Source organism: Mesoplodon densirostris, chromosome 11, assembly GCF_025265405.1.
Source record: "Mesoplodon densirostris isolate mMesDen1 chromosome 11, mMesDen1 primary haplotype, whole genome shotgun sequence".
NCBI classification, from domain to species: Eukaryota; Metazoa; Chordata; class Mammalia; order Artiodactyla; family Ziphiidae; genus Mesoplodon; species Mesoplodon densirostris.
This window is the reverse complement of record NC_082671.1, coordinates 72,627,853-72,652,598: the sequence shown is the minus strand read 5'-3', so window position 1 is coordinate 72,652,598 and position 24,746 is coordinate 72,627,853. Positions and strand designations below refer to the sequence as shown.

Below are 24,746 nucleotides of genomic sequence, written 5' to 3'. Positions count from 1 at the left end.
TTTAGAAATTCAGAATAGTAGAAAGAAAAAAAGTCATAGTTTTGCCGCCTAAGGACAACCATTCTCTTCCTTTGCTCTGCAAAGTTAAATGTCAGGTAAAATCTGAAAGAAAGGCAGCTAAGAAAGAGAAAAGCAAATATATTAAGAGTATGGGATTGGCGATTTCATTTCAGTCTATAATTGAGGCACAAGTGATTTCCTCCACTAGTAGGAGTGCCTTTTAAGCAAGTATACAGATCAGAGAAGGCTGTACCTTTTTTTTTTTTAACTGTACCTTCTGAGCTAAGAATCAGTGTGAGCGTCAAGAACTGAACAGTCCAATACTAGGGTGGGTTTTATTCATTGTTTATTCCAAAATTGTTTCATGAAATAGCACATATCCTGTATAAGAGACTATTTATTCCAAGAACTTCCATTCTAGTGATACATGATAATGCCATAAACTCATCTTACAGTGCTAAATGTGAGGAGGGCAGGGTGGTCAGAGAAAGCTCTAAAGAAGAAAAAGGTTGTCAGCAGAAGGGAACACATGGAGGCAGAGAGATGTTTAGGAAGCAACATAGTAAAACAGCTGAACTCAGCTGAACTCTAGTCCTATGCTTCCAACTGTGTGATAAATATTTCTTCCTGGATGCCTAGGCTACCTCAGAGCCATGTGTCACTAATGGAGCTTATCATCCAGACCCTTAAACATGCATCTCCTCCTCCATCTCCTTCTGTAGTCCGCATGTCCTACCAGTCAATCCAAACTAAAAACTATATGCTGATTATTTTTCTCAGTACTTCATTATGAAATTTTTCAAACAAAAAGCATTGAAGGAATTGTACAGTGAATACCATATGCCACCCATTGAGATTCTTCAGTTAACATTTTGCTGTTTGCTTTATCATCCATCCATCCATCCATCAGTCCATCTTATCTTTGTTAATGTATCTTAAAGTAAGTTGTAGGTATCATATACACACCCCCAAACACTTCAGCTTGCATATCATTAACTTCAGCTCAATACTTGTTTTCTGGGCTTTTTTTAGGTAAAATTCACATATGGTAAAATGCACAGATGTTAAGTATACCACCTGATGAGTTTTGATAAGTTCACACACCTCTGTGTCCAAACCTCTATCAAGATACAGATATTACCCTCATCACAGATACCCAGTGATGTTTCTCATACCCTTTTTCAGTCAATCCCCACACCTAAAACCAACCACTGTTCTGATTTTTCTCCAACCTTATGGTTCACTTTTACATTTCCCTCTTCCCTGCCCACACCCTCCACTATTTCCACTCAGCTGTTGAGCCTGATACTCTTCCTCTTTAATAACTTCCACACCCTTATGCCCTCTATCACCACTGCCTCATCCCTCCCTCATCCCTCTCATTAAGTACATTACTACTTAATGTAGTAATAAATGGCCCCCTCCCCCATGCAATTCATCTTACTCTGATGCCGGAATGAACTTAAGGACCACTTTGATGATGACAGTTGTCTGTTCAACATCCTCAGTGGATCCTTACTGCCTTTATGTTAGACCCAAAAGCTCCAGGAGGACCGGGATCATGTCTGTCTTGCTGTCTACTCTGTCCCCGGTACATAACCCACAGTCTGGCCCATCGTAGAAAGTCAGTAAATACTTCGTGAATGAATAAATATCAAAGTCCAAACCCTTGACCAAGCATTCATAATTGTGATTTAGCCCAAAACTTCCCTTTTCAGCCTTACCTCCTATTAGTCTGCTTTGCGTGTACTGTGTGGGAACCCGACTTGTTCCGTACCGTCTTAGCTCCGCTCCTTAGATGGTAGTTTGCAGTGACCTTCTTCCCCTTGTTTTTTCTCCTTCACATATTGAAGCCCTGCCTTCCCTTCAAAATGCAATCAAATGCCACCTCCTCTAAGACATCCTGACTCTCCAGTTATAATTAACTTCTGAATTCCCATAACACCCTTGCTATGGGAACTTACTGCACTTGTTGTCTTCCTTATATTGGATTCGTCTTTGTATATATTCGATTTCCCCTACTGAAGACTCCTTGAGGGCGTTTTAGCTCCTTAGGGACGCTTAGCCACCTTGATGTTATTACCTTCAACTCCTCAGTGTCCTTGGTAAGCATTTTGTGACACATGTCGAATGAACATGTGGATAAAACATAGCATCGAAAAGGTAGGTTGTAAGCAAATGGTGAAGAATCTTGAATGCCAAAGTAAGGGATTTGGCCATGGGCACTTTGGGGTTATGAGCAGAGTTTAAATACGCTGTACATGATAATTTAAGAATAAAATGATGAAGCTATACCTGGTGACTTAGAGCGAGGAGAGACTTGTGGCAGATCACCCAGGAGGTCATTATAGTCGGAGGTCAGTAATGAAAGCCTGATAGAAATAAAATTGAAGAGACAGATTCAAGAAAGACTCTGAAGAAAAAACTGACAAGATCTGGCGGCTGGGCTTGGCTCTGGGGAGCCAGAAACATAAATGAGTATATAAATGTCCCTTAAAGTTTTGAACCTGGATGCCTCGCAAGCTAAAATTATCATCTCCTCAAGGGTAGGGACTTATTTATAATTCCCCCATGCAGCTAGCAGTTGCTAGTGAAAAGTGAATTTCAGTTTATAGCAAAAAATCTTACTGTGAATCAGTACTGGACTGTGACTGTCCAAACCGGAAACCTGATACTTTGAATGTAATCATTTATTTAGCCAACAGATTATTTATGGGACATACACCATGTTTTTTAAACCTGACCTGTGCATGAAAATTTCCATGGAGCTTTAAAAAAAATCCTTTCCAAAAAAATAAAGAAAGAAAGAAATTTTTTAAAGCCTGGGTTTTGTTTCAGTATAAAACAAGAACCATCTGAGGGAATTCCCTGGCAGTCCAGTGGTTAGGACTCTGCGCTTCCACTGCAACGGGCACGGGTTCAATCCCTGGCTGGGGAACTAAGATCCTGCAACCCTAGCAGTGCGGCCAAAAAATAAAAAATAAAATAGTATCTGAAAGTCCACCTAGAGATAGAAAGGAAGGTTTCAGGAATAGCGTTCCCTCGGCCTGCAGTGAGCACACACAGAGAGCCCCCTGGTGGAAATGCAGGAGGCCTCTGTGTGCCCTTTCTACCCTAGAATCTGTGACCAAGACTGCAATGAAAATAGAGAAGCAAGAGAATGGCTGGTTTGGGAGAAGCAGAAAAGTTAGGTTTAGATTCCAAGATATAAGCATCGAGAGATTCAGCATAGCTAAGTGGTTAAGAGTGTGGCTATGGAGCCAGACCCCTTGGGCTCCATTCCTGGCTCTACCACTCCGAAGCTATGCGATGCTGGACAAGTTGCATGACTTCTCCATCTACAAGTGGGGATGATGATAGACCTACCTGGTAGGGTTGTTAAGGGTTCAGTGAGGTAATACATGGAAAGGTGTTCAGGGCCTCGGTGTGCCAAGGCCCTCTGGGGCGCCCCAGCAGACTCACAGTGGCACCACTAGATTTTTTCAGCATTAAAATTTCAGGAGAAGCAGTCACACTTGCCATCTGTCAGGTACCTTGTGAACTACTGGCACAAAGTAATTCACAGTTTCAACGTCTTTTTATGTTCCATTCCCTTCAGTGAATGCTGTGATAGAAAGCACGTACCACATGAAGACCCACACAGGAACCATGAACCAACAAAGTTTGGGAACCTTGGCTTTGCACAGTGTTCGGCACATTAGCTAAATAACATTCAACACATGTTAGTTTTTACAGCCATCATCTCAGTAGACTTTCCAGGGAGCCGTGGAAATGGGAGACCTAGAGTTCAGTGGACCACCTGAAACCAGGGTTACAAGTTGGGTGTTCACAGGCAGTAAATGAAACGTGTGAGTGGATGGGAGGTCATACAGCCCAGAGTGGAATCGTGTAGCACACACACGAGGTTACTGGACAGGGAAGAGGGGCCGTGGTGCTGGAGGAGACACCGAGAGGGCTTAGCATCGCAGAGGGAGGAAGACAGTTTCAAGAAGATTGGTCTCATGCTTGAGAAGACAGGAGTTCAGGTGTAGTGGGGAGAATGGAAGCCATGTTGGCAGAGTCCACACGAGAGTGAGAAGCGAAGGCAGCAGGGGGGGACTCTTGCTGGAGAATTTTGACTGATACAAAGAAGGGAGATTGGACTATCTCCCTTGTGCATGGTGACACTTTCAGTGTGGAGTTTCATTTAGGGAGTGTTTTTTTAGCTTTTCTGTTTGCCTGTTTGTTTCTTTGTTGTTGAATCGTGCTTTCCAGGAAGAGAGAGAAATCATATGGTGATAACTTGATGCATCGTTTCCCCTTTAAGACCATCCCGTTGGAGTGGGGATCTTTTGGTTTATATTGGAGGAGCAGGATATGGTCACATTTCAGAAATGCCTTACTTTTGGTTTTACTAAATCAGTAAAAGCCCATTCACTACCACTCAAACTAAAATCTGTGATGTTGCCACTTCAGAGGAATGCCTTCACTTACCTGTATGTTTCCAGAATGTTCTCATTTCCTCTAAGCAAACGAAGCCTGGCCCAGTGGCCTAGTGCCTGGCACACTCGGACATTACTGTTGATCTACTAATAAACTAAATTCTGAGAGATAGGGCTTCCCTGGTGGCGCAGTGGTTGAGAGTCTGCCTGCTAGTGCAGGGGACACGGGTTCGAGCCCTGGTCTGGGAGAATCCCACATGCCGTGGAGCAGCTGGGCCCGTGAGCCACAACTGCTGAGCCTGCGCGTCTGGAGCCTGTGCTCCTCAACAAGAGAGGCCGCGAGAGTGAGAGGCCCGCGCACCGTGATGAAGAGTGGCCCCTGCTCGCCACAACTAGAGAAAGCCCTTGCACAGAAACGAAGACCCAACACAGCCAAAATAAATAAATTTTAAAAAAAGTTAAATTCTGAGAGATAACTAGACTTGTCATGGTGTTACATAAATTCTCCCTCTGGTAAGACTGAAGCTCAGTAACAGTAGCGATAAGTGGTACAGATCAGGAGGTACCATCTCTGAGAGCCTGCTGTGTGCCAGGCTCTCTGAGGCATTTTTGCACACATAGGGGTCTTGACTGACAGGTATTGTTAGCCCCCTTTCACAGAGGAGGAGGCTGAGAAGAAAAGACATGGAGCCAGAATTTTAAAATAGGTTCTTTAACCCCAAGGCTGTACTCTTTCCACTGTAGCACATGCCTTTCTAAAACTTAAGAAATGGTTACCCGGTGCCACTACCAATCTTTGACAAAGCTAAAAGTAGGTTCTAGGGTAAGGGAGACTGACATGGTGCACTGGTGTCTGAGATTTGTCCTGTGGAGGCATACAGATGTTGAAATGAAGGGGCTGAAAGCTTGGACTCGAGTTCAGCAGACTTGGTTCCTGTTCTTGCTGCTACTTACTAGCCTTGTTCTCTTGAGATTGCTTCCTCACTTCTCTGCTCACTTGTGAAATGGGGTTACTTAGATTAAATTAGGTGTACATGTAGCACGCTTGGCACAGGGCAGGGCTCAGTCAGTAGCTGCTGTTAACAGCGACTGTTGCTTTCATCCCACGTTCTTCGGAAGCATAAAATGTACTTGAAAACATCTTTTTAAAAGTTTTTTTTTCAACCACTCATTTCGCATATTCGACTAAGCAAAGGGGCTCTGCTTATATGGTTGTTTATGTTTTCTTTTGCTTTTTAATATTAACATCCACCTTTTAGGAAGCAAACTCTGTAGCTATCACCTATTTGGAAAGCAGTTAAGAACCAGAAAGAAAAGAGGGTCTCTAAGGACCAAAAGCAGATGTTATAGAGCAAGTTTCCTACAGCTCCTTGGAGCATGTCGTGGGCACTGGGGAAAGGAACATCAGCTGGAGGGGAGTCAGGGGACCACTCTGACTCTTGTTTTCTTCGTAGAACTTCACCTACGAGGGTGTTGTGAAAAGCAGACAAGATAACACGAATGTGCGTACTGACCTTTTCACACACAATTCTGAGACTTTGTTATGCATTCAGTACATATTTATTCTGCACTTACATTGTGCCAGGCACTGAATCAGGTACAGTGTTAGCTCTCAAAGAGCTCCGGGTGTAGTAAGGGGTTGGAAAGCGTTCAGAGTGTTGAATCTCAGCAGAGGTGGGTGCAGAGTGCCAGGGAAAGCCTGTGGGTGTCCAAGAAGCTTTCGGGGGAGGCAGCCCTGAACCGAAACTTAAGGCCAAATAGGTATTCCAGTCAGGGAGTGGAAATGCATGTGCAGGCCCAAGAGGGCATAGGATGTTCAGAGAACCACAGGAGGTCTAGCCAGCAGAAGGTTAAAAGTAACCATGTGGAAGGCAGGAGGGGGGCGTTAGTAAATTACAATAATAAGAGGGCTTCCCTGGTGGCGCAGTGGTTGAGAGTCTGCCTGCCGATGCAGGGGACACGGGTTCGTGCCCCGGTCCGAGAAGATCCCACATGCCGTGGAGCAGCTGGGCCGGTGAGCCATGGCCGCTGAGCCTGCATGTCTGGAGCCTGTGCTCCGCAACGGGAGAGGCCACAAAAGTGAGAGGCCCGCGTACCGCCAAAAAATATATATAATAATAATAGCTATACTTACTGAGTTGTTCTAAGCACTGCACTAAGTTTTTTATCTATGGTATATTGGTGAATTTTCACAGGAACCCAATGAGATGTAGGTATCATCCTGTCCATTTCACAGGAATAAGCTCAAAGTGAAATAACCTGCCCCAGGATGCACACCTGTTTAGTGGCAGCACAGGAATTTGAACCCAGATTTTTCTGATTACAGGACCCAGAAAGAATGTTTAAATTATATTCAGTGGTGTATTATGAGAGAGAGCAGAAATAGATCCCCATTCAGAAAGGTTAAAATAAAAGCTTTGGTGTGAAACCTTTACTTCTCTGTCACCCTTTCCTTTAGCCAGATCACATTTAGGGATCTGAGTCAAGTTAGTCCAGAAGAGCATCAGACGGTGGCCCTGCCACTCCTGGGTAAATGACTCTGGATCTGTTTCTCATCTTTAAAATGGCAGGAATGATGGAACTTACCTCGTCAGGTTGCTGGGCGGGTTAAATGAGTCTCTATAGGTGAAGCCTTGGTAACGGTGTCTCCTGCACAGTATTGACATCAGTGAAGAGACTGGGTTCCTGTCATCAGCAGAAGAAAGCCAGGTTTTATTTTGAAGATTCATAAATGATGTTTTGCCTGAATTCCCAGATGTTTTATCCTTTAAAATAGGTTCTTAAACCTAAGCTATAGGTTCATAGATGGCCTTGAAGAGGGATTTCTATCAGAGTTTCTCAAAGAGTTCTATGATCTCAAAGAATTCAGCGTGACTGCTTTAAACAGGGCATTAAGAAGTTGCTCTTAGGGCTTCCTTGGTGGCGCAGTGGTTGAGAGTCCGCCTGCCAATGCAGGGGACACGGGTTCGTGCCCCGGTCCGGGAAGATCCCACGTGCCGTGGAGCGGCTGGGCCCGTGAGCCATGGCCGCTGAGCCTGCACGTCCGGAGCCTGTGCTCCGCAACGGGAGAGGCCACAACGGTGAGAGGCCCACATACTGCAAAAAAAAAAAAAAAAAAAAAGTTGCTCTTAGAAGGTCTTGATATTGTGACACGTATCCTCAAACATTTAAAAAGAGGTTCTGGCTGTAAAAATTACAACTTTGTGAGTCACACTTAAGTGGATTTGTTGCTAGTCATTTGCTAGTAATAAAGTATCCAAGTTTTTAAAATATTAACATTTTGTTAAAGGAGAGCCCATATTATTCTAGATGTAACTACTGTGATTCACTGGCCATACTGTTTTCTTGCACTAGAAAGTCTAGGGTGCAGTTACTAGCCTTGCATTTAGAGTCACTTGGAAATATTTTGATGTCTCGAGATCATCCATTATTTGTGTTATTTCTAACTATTAATGTAGAAAAATGTCTGTTCCCTGGAAAAAATTTAACCCTTAAGTTCAAATTCCAAACTTTGGATCCACAGGCCTGAGTTGCATCTTAGAGCACAATGATTAGGTTCTAAGGTCAGCACATAAGGTGAAAATTGTCAGAGTTTCCCTTGAAAATCCCTTAGGAAGGATCCACAATGAAGGCCAGCAGTTGCTCAGTCCAACAGAGTGTCAGCCTAGTGCACCTGGATTTTACTCTCTTCACCAGGTGAAGTCATTGGTATATGTTAAAGAGCCATAATTTTATTTTTTAAACTATGTCAGCTCCAAACATCAGAATTACACTTGGGTAGCGAGTTACACACACTGAGGGAGACATACAGGAACTATCTGGGGAAAGCAGATCTCATGCTGTCACACACACTCCAAGGAATGGGTTCTTAGAGCAGAATCACACAGACTAATCAATCCATATCTCCCTCTCTCCGTCTCTCTCTCACAGCCAAACAGAACTTATATGAACTCATGCCTTTCTTTGTAATGCAACCTCATTTTATCTTGGGCCCAGTAAAGGGGGATTTGAAAGGATTAGATCACTTAGAGCATTTGGGGATATGAGGCTGCTACTCAATTAATAAAGGGGATGCAGCACCCAGAACTCACTTGTGTAGCATCTCTGAACATGACTAACTTCACCAGAAGAATACTTTACTACTGAAATGAAAGTTTAAAGTTTAAAGTAAAGGCCTTGCTGCTATTTTCTTTGTCTGATTTAGGTCAGAAGATTTCACTCTATCCTCCCTCACCAGAATTTCTATTTTTTAAAAATCTTGTATTCGCTTTTTGGATGCTACAACTTCTATTTTGACAAATACAGAGAGAATAGAAAGGAACTTTCCTATCATGGCCTAACAAGTTACCACAAATTGAGCAGTTTAAAACAATATCCGTCCATTAGCTCACAATTCTGTAGATCAGAAGTCCAGATAGGGCTCCACTGGGTTCTCTGCTCATCTCTCACAAGGCTGAATCCAGGTGTCGGCTAGAACTGGGTCCTTAGCTGAGGCTAGAGGTCCTCTTCCAGGTTGTTGACAGCATTCAGGTCCTTGCAATTGTAAAACTCATGGCAACTTGTTGTCTTCAAGTTCAAGGCCAACAACAGGAGAGTGTCTCCTGTTGGGTCTCACCTCTTTTAAGGGCTCACTGGATAAGGTCAGGCCCACTCAGGATAATCTCCCTTTGGATTCACTCAGATTCAGCTCACTTAGGGACCTTAATTACATCTGCAAATTCCCTTCTGCCATATAACATAATATGATCACGGGAGTGATGCCCCATCGTATTCACCAGTCCTGCCCACAGTCAAGGGGAGGGCATTTTACGGGGTGTGTCCACCAGGAGGCCGAAATCCTGAGCGCCATCTTGGAATTCTGCCTACCACAGAAGTAACTTGACTGAGTACCTACTGAAGCGCCAAACGCTGATTAATTCCCACCTCTGGGAATGGTATTATCCAAGTTTTACTGACAGGGAAACTAAAGCTCAGGGAAATGAAGCAGTTTGTGTAACCAGTAAATAGTATGGTCAGGATTCTAACCTAGCTCTGTCGGCCTCCAAAAGCCCAGGCTCTTTCCATTTTTTCACATTATCTCTGATAAATCCTGTCACTTCTCCCTCCCTTTCAACGTATCTGCCTTTCTCCAACCCCAGTGCCTTGTCTGTAGGCCTTCATCATCCCTCTCGGGCACTCCTGCAGCAGCCCCCCAACCCCCATCGGGCTTCCTGCCTCCGCTGTTGCTCTGTTCCAGTCCATTCTCCATGGTCCTAACGTGCAACCTGACCATGTGACTTCCTGCTTAACATAGTTGCATCACTTCTTTCCGGTGGAGTCCATACTCTTTAATACAGGTTACAAGGCATCCGTCTCTAAGCACTCCCTGCTTCTCTGAGATCATCTCCTATTTCTCTCTCTGGTGAGTGTTACCACTCTAAGAGCCTAGAACACCCGTAACCACTCTTCACCTGGCTAATTCCAACCAGCTTTCCAATGTACATTTAACGTCACTTCCTCCAGAGGCTTTCTTCGATTTCCTAATTTGTGAGGTGCTCCTAATACATGTTCCTGTAACACCCAGTAGTTTCCCTATAATATTGTCGTATTTTATTATGACATATTTACCTGTCTTTTCTGTTAGGTTATGTGTCTGGTTCTTGGCTGTATTCCCAATGTCTGGCACATAGTGGATGCTCAGTAAATATTTATTAAGAAATGAATGGCAGAATACTTTGGTGGGTTACTTTTTTTCTCTTTCCTTTGCAGTCTCCTTCTCTTTAGGCTCTGTTTTTCCTTCTTTGCCATTGAAATACTTTTAATATCACATGTCAGGGGACTTCCCTGGTGGTCCAGTGGCTAAGACTCCGCATTCCCAATGCACGGTGTCTGGGTTTGATCCCTGGTCAGGGAACTAGATCCCCACATGCCGCAGCTAAAGATCCTGCATGCCACCATTAAAGATCCCGCATGCCACCACTAAAAGATCCCGCATGCCGCCACGAGGATCCCGCACATAGCAGTGAAGATCCCGCGTACTGCAACTAAGACCCGACGCAACCAAATAAGTAAATAACAAGATATATATATATTTTTAAATATCACATGTCAGAGAGCAATCCACTTCTCATGCATTTTATTCAGGATCAAATAATTAGTATAAGGTGAAGCTAAAATGGTGAGAAAAAATGGTGGGCCTTTAAACTTTACATTTCATATGTTTTCCACTATTTTATGCTGCTTGACTGCCTTAGAATAAGATCTGGGCTCCAAAAGTTCATCCTCTTAACTACTCACTGTACCCAGTACAGATACTCAATAAATGCTGGTATATTTTCTACATAATTGAATAAAGTCCTTTATAAGAGTTATGAGACAAACCCCTTTCTTCACTATGTGGATTTGGATCTAACATTGGGTAAGAGTTGTGATTAATTTTGTAAAGGTAGTTTCAATTTTATATTATAGCTGTAGATAGCCTTGTGGAATAGGGAGCATTGACTTTTCATAGTCTTATATCATGTTTGAGAAAACATTGTTAAAACTCCTTGCAAGTTTTATTTTATGGCCAAATGTCAGGCCTATGAATAAGCTGTTTTTAAAAGATTAGTCTAAAATTTTTGAAGCTAAATTTATAACAAACATGGCATAATTTTTGTAGCCAAAGAAGTGCTATCTCATTCAAAGCAGTTTACTTTGGAAGACGTTTCAGGGTTGTTTCCATTCTTCAAAAATGGTTTCAGAATTCCTTTTGGAATTAAAGTCTGAGCCATCACACAGCTTTTTTACTGTCATAAGTTTTGGCTAGTTTTGGCCTTTGAGGATAGTTGTTTTATGAAAACAACATTAAGAACTAAGGTGAGGGCTTCCCTGGTGATGCAGTGGTTAAGAATCTGCCTGCCAGTTCAGGGGACACGGGTTCAAGCCCTGTTCCAAGAAGATCCCACATGCCGTGGAGCAGCTAAGCCCGTGCAGCAGCTAAGCCCGTGCACCACAACTACTGAGCCTGCGCGCTAGGGCCCGCGAGCCACAAGTACTGAGCCCACGTGCCACAACTACTGAAGCCTGTACGCCTTGAGCCCGTGCTCCGCAGCAAGAGAAGCCACCGCAATGAGAAGCCCGCGCACCGCAATGAAGAGTAGCCCCCGCTCGCCACAACTAGAGAAAGCCTGTGCGCAGCAACGAAGACCCAATGCAACCAAAGATAAATAAATTAAATAAATAAATTTTTTTTAAAAAGAACTAAGGTGAATAAAGTGTTATCAGGCTTCATTTAAAAACAAGGTGCAACTCTGAAGTCACAAGACAGGACTGTGTTGTTTGTTGGTTTGTTTTGGTTGTAAAATCAGATTCTTGAGGCAAACAAGTTTCCAGTAGCTTTTAAAGCACCAGCCAACTGTTCATGTCTTTATAACTGCAGGACCAGAAAGGACTATCTTGGGAGGCGATGGAGGACTGATCATCATGTTTTGATACTTACAGATGAGGTTGTAAGGAAAGCCAGACTGAAGACATCTCAGTTTATTAGATAACGGTTACAAAGGGATAATCTTTTCTTTTGAAAAGTAATTTTTTCTGTTACAACATATTTTTTTTTCTTTGGCCCATAATGCATAGCCCTGGAGGTGAGGCTAGGTTGTAGCCATTCTCGTGTTATAACTGGCATAGCTGCAGGACCCAGGGAAGTCACTATTTTTCTAAGTTTCCTTTCTCATCCTCAAAATGAGAGATTTGAACAGGTGGTATCTAATGCACCTTTTCAGGTAGGAAAACTTTTTTCTCCTGAGTCTATGGATAATTGTAAAATGGGATGCATAGTAATATATAGTATCTTTTGTTTTATATATCCCTCACTGAACTGGTTTTAAAAGCTCATTTCGTTTTTGTTTCTCAAAAATCATGCATTGCTTTTGGAATTGTCATAAGTGAAGAATAAACATATTTCAGGGGGTACAAAGCAGTTTGTTGAAGTGAAAGAGGTTCGTCTTATGTTAAGGACCAAAGAATTGTCTTCAGTTATTTATTTACTTCTCACCTTGGACCACAAGAATGTGAATAATAAAATAATGATAAACTACAAGTGACAGTCAAAGCAGGATCAGGAAAATTTTAAGATTAGAAATCAAAACCAGAGGAACAATATGAACATAAATTTAGCTCTTGATTTTCTGGCCCCAAAGCAAAGGGAAATTATGTGATTCTTATTTTCAAAGAAAATGAAAACTTGACACCCCAGGAGAGGTAAAGATTTTCTTAGCACTTAACTCTAACCGAAATATGTAACATTTGTAGGAAAGATGAAGAGCTTTACAAGTAATTATCAGGTAGCTGCACCAACCTGAAAAATCTAAAATTAATTTAGCATGTGGTTTTTACCTTCTAAAGTAATACTGATACTCATCTCTGCGTCATAAGTAACATGGATTAAAAATTAATTACCGTGTTTAGGAAAGCTGGTTAGTAATTTAGCACTCTTGATGAAAATGTGCAGGTATCTTTTTTGTTTTGTTCCCACAGATGCAAGGTTGCTCAACCTGTGTTCTAATTAAGTCTTACCCTGTTCTATTTTTATGTGGTACTAGCCAAAAAAGAAGAACATGTCAGCCTACCAGGTGTTCTGTAAGGAGTATCGTGTAACCATTGTGGCTGACCATCCAGGCATAGGTAAGAACATTTCTCATCTTTAGTGCTTTTACTTTCCATCTGTGTCCCTGAAGCAGTGCAGTTAATCCAGTCAGCAGGCAAACTTATTCCCGTAGTATGAAAAGAACACAAATCTCATTTCTTTCCTCAGTTGTGCAAGTCACTGTAGATTTTGTCTTAGTTCACCCCGTCCATAAAGCACAGTACATAAATACGCAGTTGTTTCTTTCCAAGATTCTACAGTTGACCTTTTCCTTAAACTGCCCTCAGTATAGAGTCGGAGTGAGATGACATATTATATTGTTCATATTTGTCTCTATATGGAAGTTAGTGAGGTGAGAAGCACACTATACCTCAGGCCTTAGACAAGTCACGTACCCTCCGCACATTTCAGTTGCCCAATGTGTGAACTAGCTTCCCAACCTGCTCACCAGGGTTGTTGTGAGGCACACTGAAGCACCGTGAAAGACACAGATGTGCTTTATAAAGCACGACCTCGCTCTACATGTGGAAGGAAGCACAGCATTACACGTCTGGAAGATTGCTTCCGAACTGCTCTAGGGAAATTCTTTTTGTCTCTGAGCTCTCAGAAATTCGGTAAAACTCTAACATCTCTTAATTAGTCAAATTCTCCATAACATATTTTCTCTAACTTAAGTAGATAAGCCCTGTTCCGTGGGATCAAATTAAAAGACACCAGAAAGATGCTTAAGGAATAAATCCTTAGAGAGTAGACATGTGAGAATTTGAGCCTGTCTCACGGCCACCAAAACAGCCCCTTCCTTCCAGAAGAGAATCAAGGAAAGTGATGGGGTTTGGTTTGGTTTTCTGAAAGACTCTTGTGCTATTTAAATCTGATCTTCAAGACCCTTTTCCTAGTTTTTGCTCCTATCAGTCGTCTGTTTTGTTTATGGTTAAACCTTTACTGTTTTGGGTTGTTTCTGTTTTTTATTTTTTTTTTTACTCTTTTATGCTAGATTTTGGGGAACTGAGCAAAAAACTGGCTGAGGTGTGGAAGCAATTGCCAGAGAAGGACAAACTGGTAAGTACAGTTTATTACGGACACAGTTTTCATTGCTTTATGCCTTCCAAAATGTGCAATCCTCCTACACACCATCCCAAACAACACTGAACATAGAAAAAAAAAATTACAAATCAGTGGAAAATGGCTTAGCAGAGGACAATACAGTAGTTGGTGCCAGTTCACTCTACATGAGGATTTAGCTGCAGGGCGGCTGTCTTCTAACCTCATCTTAATTTTTTCCCAACAACCTGATACTGAGCCAAAAGATGACGTAACTTGGGCAATGAGTCGTGTTAAAAGAGAATCTAAAGTCAGAGGCCTTGACCACACACACCTACTAGTCAGCTGTGGTCTGAGAACTGAGGAAAGTGGTCCACCTGATAGTCACAGCAAATAATAAAAACATGGGACAATGTTTACTAGGTAAGTAGGTTCCGGGTCATCATCCTCATCAACCATTACCAAATAATAAACCTTCCTGTCAAAAAGCTAATAAGACAATGATAAATAGTCATATGTGAATCACAGTCACTTTCCAATTAGATGATATGAAGGTAGTCTAGGCATTAGAATTACCATCTTGCTTTTTTAAGGTACAGCTCATCTGGGTGAAAACAACATATATTTTTCACCCAGGTCGATTATCTTTAGTTTCTGTTTTCCGAGTCATTGTTATCCTAGTATTGGTGTTTCCAACCTGCAGGTTAGAAGAAAGGTTTAAACCACATGGACATTAGGATGAGCCAGATGTTTCCTCTATGATTTTACATTTCAACCTTAGAGTGATCGCAGAATCAACGCTGCAGTGTGACCATTAGCACTGGGGGGTGTTCGTGGCCCTCTCCTAAGATACTACCGTCACCGCTATCTGAAGCCTGTTCACTGACCCTCCAGCTTAAAAGTTAACATTAACTCTCTGTCTGCTCCCCTCCACTGTTCCCTTTCTTTTCTTCATTCTCCTCTTCCATGACTGCTTTCCCTTTTACTTTTTTGCCCTTTTAAATTTATTTGCCCTGATCTGATTGCAGATTTGGAAGCAAAAAGCTCAGTATCTGCAACACAAACAGAACAAAGCAGAAGCTACAACTGTGAAAAGAAAAGCATCCAGCTCAGAAGGTTCCATGAAAGTGAAAGGTAGTGATCTCTCCTCTTTCATTCTTTTCCCTAGAGCACTGTGAATTTTGCTTCCTCACTAAGAAATGGGGAGAATAGCCTATATTAGAAGAAGATCTTGATATCCAGATATTATTACTGAATATTAAGGGTTGCCAAAAAATTTAGAAAATGTTAAGTCAGAAGTCAGCAAGCTTTCCTGTAAAGGGCCAGAGAGTAAATATTTTGTTTTTTGTTTTTTATTTAATATTTTATTTATTTATTTATTCGGTTGCGCTGGGTCTTAGTTGCAGCTCTTGGGCTCCTTAGTCGCGGCATGCAAACTCTTAGTTGTGGCCTGCATGTGGGATCTAGTTTCCTGACCAGGGATTGAACCCGGGCCCCCTGCAAGAACTTGGAGTCTTAACTGCTGTGCCACCAAGGAAGTCCCTGAGAGTAAATATTTTAAGCCTGAGGGCCATATGCATTCTCTGTCATGTATTCCTCTTTGTTTTTTCTACAACAACCATTTAAAAATCTAAAATCATTCTTAGTTCACAGGCCAATACAAAAACAAGTCATGAGCCAGATTTGGCCCACAGTCCATAATTTTGTTAATGCCTGGTAGAGCTCATAAAAAGGGAAAATCTGGAAGAACATTGGCAAGCTTTCTCTCTCTATTTCGTCTCTGTTCTCAGCTTCCTCTGCAGGAGTACTGTCACCCCAAAAGAAATCCCCACCCACCACCATGCTGTTACCCGCCTCGCCAGCCAAAGCCCCTGAGACAGAGCCCATCGACGTGGCTGCTCATCTCCAGCTGTTGGGAGAGTCCCTGAGCCTCATTGGACACCGCCTGCAGGAAACCGAGGTGAGGGCACTGCCAGCAGCATGACTCCAGTTGCTTATATAATTTGAATCCACTTACTCATTCCACATACATTCATTGAGCAACGACTGTATGCTGGGTTATGCCAGGTGCTCAGGATACGGTGATAAAGAAGAGAGATGGTGGGGCTTCCCTGGTGGTGCTGTGGTTGAGAGTCCGCCTGCCGATGCAGGGGACGCGGGTTTGTGCCCTGGTCCGGGAAGATCCCACATACCGCAGAGCAGCTAGGCCCGTGAGCCATGGCCGCTGAGCCTGCGCATCCAGAGCCTGTGCTCCGCAATGGGAGAGGCCACAACGGTGAGAGGCCTGCATACCGCAAAAAAAAAAAAAAGAGATGGTAATAGAAACATCTAGAGATTTGGAATCTACCTACTGGCTCTCAAAGTTTACACTAATACCGTCCTTTTTTTTAAGATGTTGTTGGTAGGAGTTTATTAATTAATTTATTTATTTTTGCTGTGTTGGGTCTTCGTTTCTGTGCGAGGGCTTTCTCTAGTTGTGGCAAGTGGGGGCCACTCTTCATCGCGGTGCGCAGGCCTCTCACTATTGCGGCCTCTCTTGGTGCAGGAGCACAGGCTCCAGACGCGCAGGCTCAGTAGTTGTGGCTCACGGGCCTAGTTGCTCCGCGGCATGTGGGATCCTCCCAGACCAGGGCTCGAACCCGTGTCCCCTGCATTAGCAGGCGGATTCTCAACCACTGCGCCACCAGGGAAGCCCTACACTAATACCGTCCTATTGAAACAATGGCACAAAAGGAAATTAGACTACCCTGTAACTTTTTTTTCCCCAGTTTTACAGAGATACAATTGACATATAATCCTGTAACTCATTTTTATTTTTTAAAAAGACAATGGGAAAAATGAGTACAAATCCCATAGAAGCTTTGATCATTTTTATTTCTAAGAGAGTTTGGATTTTTCTATGCATTTCCAGCAAGGTTTTTAATAGACAGATTAGATTGTAAAGGGGATTAAGTGTTCCTCTACTGCTTTGAAAGTAGGTAGCAACTGGGAGATTGAGGTTCTCAAGCTCTTCATTACTCTGCACTTGAATCATACAGTGCTATGTACCCTAAGGAGATCTGTGTCCTTTTAAGCTTCAATTTCAAAATCACTTAACCTGCAAAGCTGTCATGTTCCATTTCTATTACCATATTCAATTTCTAATCATATTTCTCCCTGGCTAACTCAGTAAGTAGTGTAGTATTTCAATTTTCCACTGGGTCCTAGTAGGACATTTCAGCAAAGAAATCAGTCTGAATTACTAAAGCCATCTCTAAGCTGAGAAATCAGTGTAGGGATATAAAACTACTCAATTGCTTTTATGTGGAAGTTGAATTATTATTCAACAAATAAAATGCCAAAGGCCGCAAGAGATGAAGCTTTGTCTAAGTTCTTTGGCTAGTTTCTCAAAATTTAGTAGGTGTCAAAACAGCTGTTTTCTTGTAGGCCCAGATAATTGAATGGATATAGATATTTCCAGAATAAAATATTCTGGGATCCTTATTTATTTTTCATATTTAGACATTCTTATGTTTCCTAAAAAGTTAAAATTTTAAATGATTTTTTTTCACCTTCCATATTCCAGATTTTCCCTGACGTTTCCATTGAGTTTAACAAATACTTGTTGAGTACTTAGGCATTATTCCAAAAACTGGGGGGAGTAGAAATTATGATGATTTTGTATCCTCAGGAAACTTACAGTCTAATTGGAAAGATAGAATAGATAAATAATTAGCAAATAAAACAAGCCAGCTTCTGTGAGCAGTTGCTGTGGGAGAGGTACATGTACATATTGACCAGAAAAGGGAAAGAATGTTGCAGAATCTCTAGTCCCCTTTTTTTTTAACATAAGGAACAGTCTTATTACGATATAATTCACATACCATAAAGTTTACCCTTTTAAAATGTAGAATTCAGTGGCTTTTAATATATTCACAGATTTGTGGCTCCATTACTACTGTCTATTCCAGATCATTTTCATTACCCCCGAAAGAGACCCCATATACATCAGCAGTAATTCCCCATTCCCCCTATACTCCACTTTTTCCCAGACTCTAATCATTTGTGTATATCTTAACAATTTTGCCATTTCCACATACCACTTTATACTGTTATTTACTTTGTATTTTTTTAATTTTAATTTTATTGGGGTATAGTTGATTTACAATGTTGTGTTAGTTTTAGGTGCACAGCAGAGTGATTCAGTTACACATAAACGTATATTCATTCTTTTTTAGATTCGTTTCTCATATAGGTTATCCCAGAAAATTGAGTAGAGTTCCCTGTGCTATACAGTAGGTCCTTGTTGGTTATCTGTCATATATAGTAGTGTGTGTATGTTCACCCCAAGCTCCTGAGTTATTTATATTTTATTTAAATAAATTTATCCATGCTTTCACAATCATGTCCTCGTTATCACAAGTGAGATACTCTAATCTTTTTTCTAATGTACCTCAAAATGGATGTATATCAAATAATTAATGTTCACCTCTACACCACCTGAAATTAGTAAATGTACTACACTTTAAGGAACACTGATTTATACAGTTTGCTCATTTAAAGATTGATTACCTGAAACCTAATGAAATTAAGTGACCGTTATTACAGGTTTACACAACTCGCTGTGACCAAGCGCAGCTTGCCCCACTTCTCAGCCTGCTCTCATTCTGTGGCTTTGTGCCACCTGAAGCAGTTACAGCAGCGCTCGAGAGCAGAGAGTTAGGGGGTCAGGAGAGGCTCTGTGAAGGGGATGTGGGGTTCCAGCGGGACCTGGAAGGATAAGCAGGACTTGGTATCACGGAGATGTTGGAGAGAGACATCGTAAACCAAGAGAACATCTGCTTCTCGGCCCTGGAGTTTTCTCCAGAGATGGGTCAAAAGAGACCCAGTGGGGCTCTAGACCCCCCATTCCCACTTTAACCAGATCTTTTAGCTGTTTTATATATTGGGGTTCCATTTAACGTTTTATTATTTCCAAAGGGGTTTATTGCTAAAATGATGAAAAACTAGAACATCCAATGCATAAGGTAGAGGAAGGCTGAATATTAAGGGCATAGTCCAAACGACAGAGGGAAGTGACTGCTCAGGAACTACCGGAATTTTTTGAGTAGGGAGGAATGATCAGAGCTCTCATTTGGTTTTCACTGAGAATATCTTCTATTTTAGATTGGGAGTGAAAAGAGACCAGAATTAGGGAAAAGTTATAACAATAATCTAGACTAGACATGACAAAGATTTGAATTTAATTTAACAAGTATTTATTGAGAGCTTGCTCTGTGCAGAACCCCAGTAGTTATTGGAAGGATATAAAAACGAGTATGACTTGGTTCCTGCTCTCAGGTTGCTTATTGGGAGAGTCAGACATAAAATATTAGTTATCATTAACTGTAGGGCAAAAGTATGGAATAATATTACTAATTGCTGTCTTCCATTGAATGCTCACTCAGGCAGCTTTGGTTCAGAATGCTGTACATGCATCCTTTCCTTTAATTCACACTGCAACTTTGTGAAACAAAATTTGTGTTCCCTTATTTTAGAGAAGGAAAAACAGACTTAAGTTAAGGAAATTTCTCTAGAGTTTAGCCCATAAGTGCTGAAACAGAGCCTTGAGTTTGGTGGCATGACCTCAGGGTCCATGCTTTTAACACTTTGCTGCCTGCCTTGGAAGTGGGGGGAGACATTGGACAAGGAGAATGAAGGGAAAGAAAAGTCAACAGTGGCAAGGCCTTGAGACTGGGCAGATGTGTGAATGGTGGTGATTTTAGCAGAGGAAGGGATGCTAGGAGGAAGGGCAGGTTATTTCTCTTTACCGTATGTTGAGATTGAGAAATATCCAAAATGAAAGCCCTAGCAGGCAGCCAGAAAGGCAGTTTTGGAGATGAAGATGTTGGTAATAGTAGTAATCATTATTGATAACTTTCTGAGCACTTCCAGGTGCCAGGCACCACCCCAGGTACTTGATATCTGTTGTCTCACTTAATCCGCTCCGTGCTACAGATGCTTTCAGTACTGTGTTTTTCAGGCACAGCATAGAAAGCCGCTTGCCCCTCTCGGTGAGTGGGATATAGCCAGGTTCTCGACCCCGCATCTCGAGCCCAGAGCTCATTCTCTGAAGGACGCTTCTGTGCTGCCTTCCTAGGTGACATATCCTCACAGTACTTCTGGTTGAAGCAGATTATACAAGAGCTGGGCAGCATTATTTGTAGCAAGCAATCTTATTTGTTATGTCTTTGAATCACAGAGATATAAACAATATGCATTTTATAAGTTAAATTTTAAAAAGAACAGAAAAGTGGTATCATCCACTATCAAAAAAGCCACATACGTGGAGAAGTGTGTGTGTGCTTGTGTTAAATGTTAATGTGTAGAATTCTCATGGTTATCACATTTGAGCTATATTTGTGGAGTTCATAAGAAAAATACTTTTGCATACATGATCTCCACAAATCATCTTCCCAGCAGGTCTCCAGAATAGATGAGGCATTTTTTACGATTTTTCAGTATAGGTTTTTTGGGGTTTTTTCCTACCGTTCCTAAGTGACTAACCTAAGGTCTCACAGAGGGTACAGTGGATTAGGAATATAGAAAGGAAACCTGGGAATGTATTCCTATCAAAGCAGAGACCTTCCATTTCTGCCACAAGTTTCATAGAACCGCCCAGGACTTAAAGAACCGTGCAAGGAACTCACCCAGAACCTGGAGAGAGCCTCAGGAGTGTGATTCAAGCTGCAGTCCTCACCTGTCACGCTCTCCTTTTCAGGGCATGGTTGCTGTGTCCGGCAGTTTGTCCGTGCTTCTGGATTCCATCATCTGTGCGCTTGGCCCCTTGGCGTGTCTGACCACACAACTACCTGAGTTGAATGGCTGTCCCAAACAGGTCTTGGTGAGTTTCCTTGTTTCCTGGGATTTGGGGGGCCAGACCCCTTGGGAGCCAGAGAGGCCCTGCCTTAATGAGCCCTATCAAGCACAAGCCCATAAAGCTTCCTGGATATAGCGTTGCCATAGGCTGTCGGCCCATGGAACATGACACTGAGTGTTGAATGCATGCCAGGCTTTCAGTGAAATAGCAAACACGCCATTTCCTAAGATTTCTCTCCTTGGAGAGAAGCGTTGTAGCCCTTAAGGTACTGCACCTCCTGTGTTGCCTATTTGCTCTTCCAGAGACAAAGAAAGTACAGGAGCCTCCTGCCTCTATTTTACTAGGATTAATGGGAGAAGTCAGCAGAAAAGCTCCCAGCATAACAGACAACGGCGTGACATCTTCTCTCTCCCTGTTTTCTCTAACTCTAGATTTTCTTTCTCATCTTTGTCCCTTGAACAAAGAAATATGTCTCAGGGAACTAAGGTAAAATACTCTTCAGCTGAACCTTTTTCCTTTGTTTTGCAGTCAAACACACTAGACAACATTGCTTACATCATGCCTGGACTGTGACAGCAAAGACTCCTGGGACAGAAACCTTATCCTGCCTGCTGCTGGCTTGTGTATATGTGACTGTTCCAGATCCCTTCACTGGCATCTGGGTGTAGGTTTTAAATTTTTATATATATGCATATATATATATATATATATATATATATAAAATGTAAAATATATACATAGGACTGTAACTACTTTGCTTTTAATAATTTTGTGAAATGGCAAAGGTTTAGCCAAGAGGAAACCTTGGCATGAATATGGGCTTGGGATTCTTTCTTCTACTGTGGTGGATAAATCTGCCTTAAAAATCAGTGTAACTTGGGGGCTGGGGGCTTGTTCCGGATGCCAAGTGCATCGCTTTAAGGTCAGCTAAAATGTGATTTTTTTCCAAACTCAATTGTACCTCCAGACCCATCACTGACCATTTGCCTTACCTGTCTTACAGTCTGAAATGTAATGGGAAAGATTATGGGAAGATGTCAGTTAACTGAAAGTACAAAGCTTTTCAACTGAAGTGACCTAGGTGGGAAGTGATAACATCGTTCCCATCTGAAAGTTATTGCGATGGCTTAAGTGAACTTAGTAGGGGGTTCATTCCAATTCCTGCTCTACCAGTGTCCGTGTCGCAAAACTTATTGTAGTCATTGGTACCATTGGCAGCCTCAGCCGGAGCCAAGGAGATTTGTGAGCCCTGGAGAGGGTAAAGCTGTCAGTGCCACCAGTTGAATGGCCTGTGTTGTGAGCTGACCCAGAGCATTTGGTCTGCAGAGCTAAGAGCTGGTATCTTCCATTGGCTAAGAGCTGGTATCTTCCATTGGCCGCGTCAGCTTAGCTCACAGTTCTGCTGCTTAGCTGCTTGGCGGGTGTGGACGGTGAGCTTTGCCCAGGCTGATTCCTGGGTTCATCTCATTGGCTCCCCTGCTGGGCAGATACACAGCGTTCTGCATTCCACACATAAGCGAATTGCGAAAAAAGTACTCTGTTCTCATGTAGGGTTATTTATGTGCGTGTGTGAATGTGTGTTTTAATTATGTGTATTTAACTCTTTAAGCTCTCTTAGATTTTAATTTATCCTGTAAATTTCTGTATATATAATTTAAAAACAAGAGCCTCCACCAGCAACAGCATGTGGAAGACACAGATTTGTCATTTCTGCCTCCCTTCCTTCCTCTGGTCTCCTCTGCAAACTCCAAATCATCTACACTTGAAGGTATCGTGCCTCAAAAAGGAGTCATTATGTTGGGATTCTAGTTCTTTACAAATGAATAATGTCAAGAAAGTAAATAAAAAGGAATGTTACCATTCCCAGCTGCCCTTATTTCCAAAGAACCAGGCTTTTGCTTCCCAGTTCCAAAGAAAACAGTTGAGCACTTCAGCGTTGTTTTTAAATTCGGTTTGAGAGTCCATGTCAAAACCAGGCTCTGAGGTGACTGCTTTCTTCCCTTGGCCTGGACAGAGCACTGCAGCATCAGCGTCACAGTAGATCTTTGAGGACAGTGCCGCCGGCCTATTTAATTCTGCTGCATCCTACTTAATTCTTTCCTTTTTACCCACCAGTGTGGTCACAGGGCTGTGTTTCTTTTTTTTTTTTTTTTTTTGCGATACGCGGGCCTCTCACTGTTGTGGCCCCTCCCGTTGCGGAGCACAGGCTCCGGATGCGCAGGCTCAGCGGCCACGGCTCGCGGGCCCAGCCGCTCCACGGCATGTGGGATCTTCCTGGACCAGGGCACAAACCCGTGTCCCCTGCATCGGCAGGTGGACTCTCAACCACTGCGCCACCAGGGAAGCCCAGGGGCTGTGTTTCTTAAAGGTATTCTGGCTGCTGAATGCCTTTCTCACCTCAGAGCAGTTTTGAAATTTAACTGGGAAACAGAAGGAAACAGGAATGCTTGGGAACCAAAATCACAAAGAGCAGAAATCCTGGTTTAATTTTGTGTGTTAGCACCTATCCCACGCCTCCTCTGTACCCATGTCAGTTTTCTGTTTGACACAGGGTATCAAGGAAGGGCCTCGGAGACGTGGATTAGTACAGAAAGAAGTCAATCCTACCATTGTCATTTGTACACATTAATGAAGTCCTGACGAGGACCTGCTTTTTGTTTGTTTGTTTTCCTTTAAAATCCAAACCTATTGTATTTGTATTTAAAATTTGTACACATTTGTATAATCTGTTCCTTGTGGTATTTGGTACTATTAGAGGAAAAACTTTGGATTCAGACCTTCTTGCAGTTTTTATATCATTGTTTTATTTTGTTTTTTAAATAAATTCTAGCTGTTTGATCCAAATCCCATTACAGTTGTATAAAGAAATAAAATTTTGTACTTATATTATTAAAAATCACATTTTTAATATTTGTAGTCCAGTGTCAGCTATCTTTTCCCTGTTGCTAACGAAAGTTGCTATGGAGTTTTAAACCTGTCTTTCACACTATATCCTACCATAATTTTCTTTAAAAAAAAATCCATTTGGAATAGAGGTCAAGTTTCTGATCACAGCCATCTTCCTAACAAACATCTTGCTCTGTTTCTAGGAACTTTTACGTGCAGACTCTCATCTTCTCTCTTGCAAACTGCAAAGCCAGTGGCTCTGATAAGCGTAGCTCTACTCATTGGCAAATGAAATTGTCTGTACATTACATTGTTGGCCTAACTCAAGAAATACATATCAGTCTTGTATAAGAATCACATCCAAATCTTGTGCTAAACCATGTGTTTCAGTACTGTCCTTACTGAGTGATGTTGGACTGGATAGGTCACTTAATCTTTATAGGCATCTGCAGTCTAATCTGTAAAATAGTGTTAATGTCACTTCCCTGTCTCCAAGCCTTGAAGCAAGCCAGCCCGCCTGACATGAAGTTTAGTAGTATTGTGAACATTCAATATATGAGATTAGACGTTTCAAAGTAAAAATTTCAATTCAAACACAAGGTTGTTAACAGTTGTAAATAGCAAAATACTATGATTGGTTGGTTGAAAGGCTCACTTCTTTTTTTTTTTTTTTTTTTTTCTTTTTACGGTATGCGGGCCTCTCACTGTTGTGGCCTCTCCCGTTGCGGAGCACAGGCTCCGGATGCGCAGGCCCAGCGGCCATGGCTCACGGGCCCAGCCGCTCCGCGGCATGTGGGATCCTCCCAGACCGGGGCACGAACCCGTATCCCCTGCATCGGCAGGCAGACTCTCAACCACTGCGCCACCAGGGAAGCCCGAGGCTCACTTCTTATGGAGAGGCAGCAAAAAAGAGACCGCTATATTACTGAATGACTAGAGTGATTGGCAATTTTAT

General features: G+C 42.2%; 1 protein-coding gene across 3 annotated transcripts in view; it reads left to right on the top strand.

Annotated features, from left to right (window-relative positions):
- HMGXB4 (HMG-box containing 4) overlaps positions 1-23,746 on the top strand; it is a 32,346-nt gene extending 8,600 nt beyond the window's left edge. For all 3 annotated transcript variants that reach the window (XM_060113052.1, XM_060113054.1, XM_060113053.1), the window contains 6 exons: positions 12,983-13,064; positions 14,021-14,085; positions 15,096-15,201; positions 15,858-16,027; positions 20,807-20,929; positions 21,434-23,746. In XM_060113052.1, the coding sequence (XP_059969035.1) occupies positions 12,983-13,064; positions 14,021-14,085; positions 15,096-15,201; positions 15,858-16,027; positions 20,807-20,929; positions 21,434-21,478 (591 nt within the window). In that variant the 3' untranslated portion in view covers positions 21,479-23,746. The remainder of the gene's footprint in view (positions 1-12,982; positions 13,065-14,020; positions 14,086-15,095; positions 15,202-15,857; positions 16,028-20,806; positions 20,930-21,433) is intronic.
- The last annotated feature ends 1,000 nt before the right edge of the window (positions 23,747-24,746 follow it).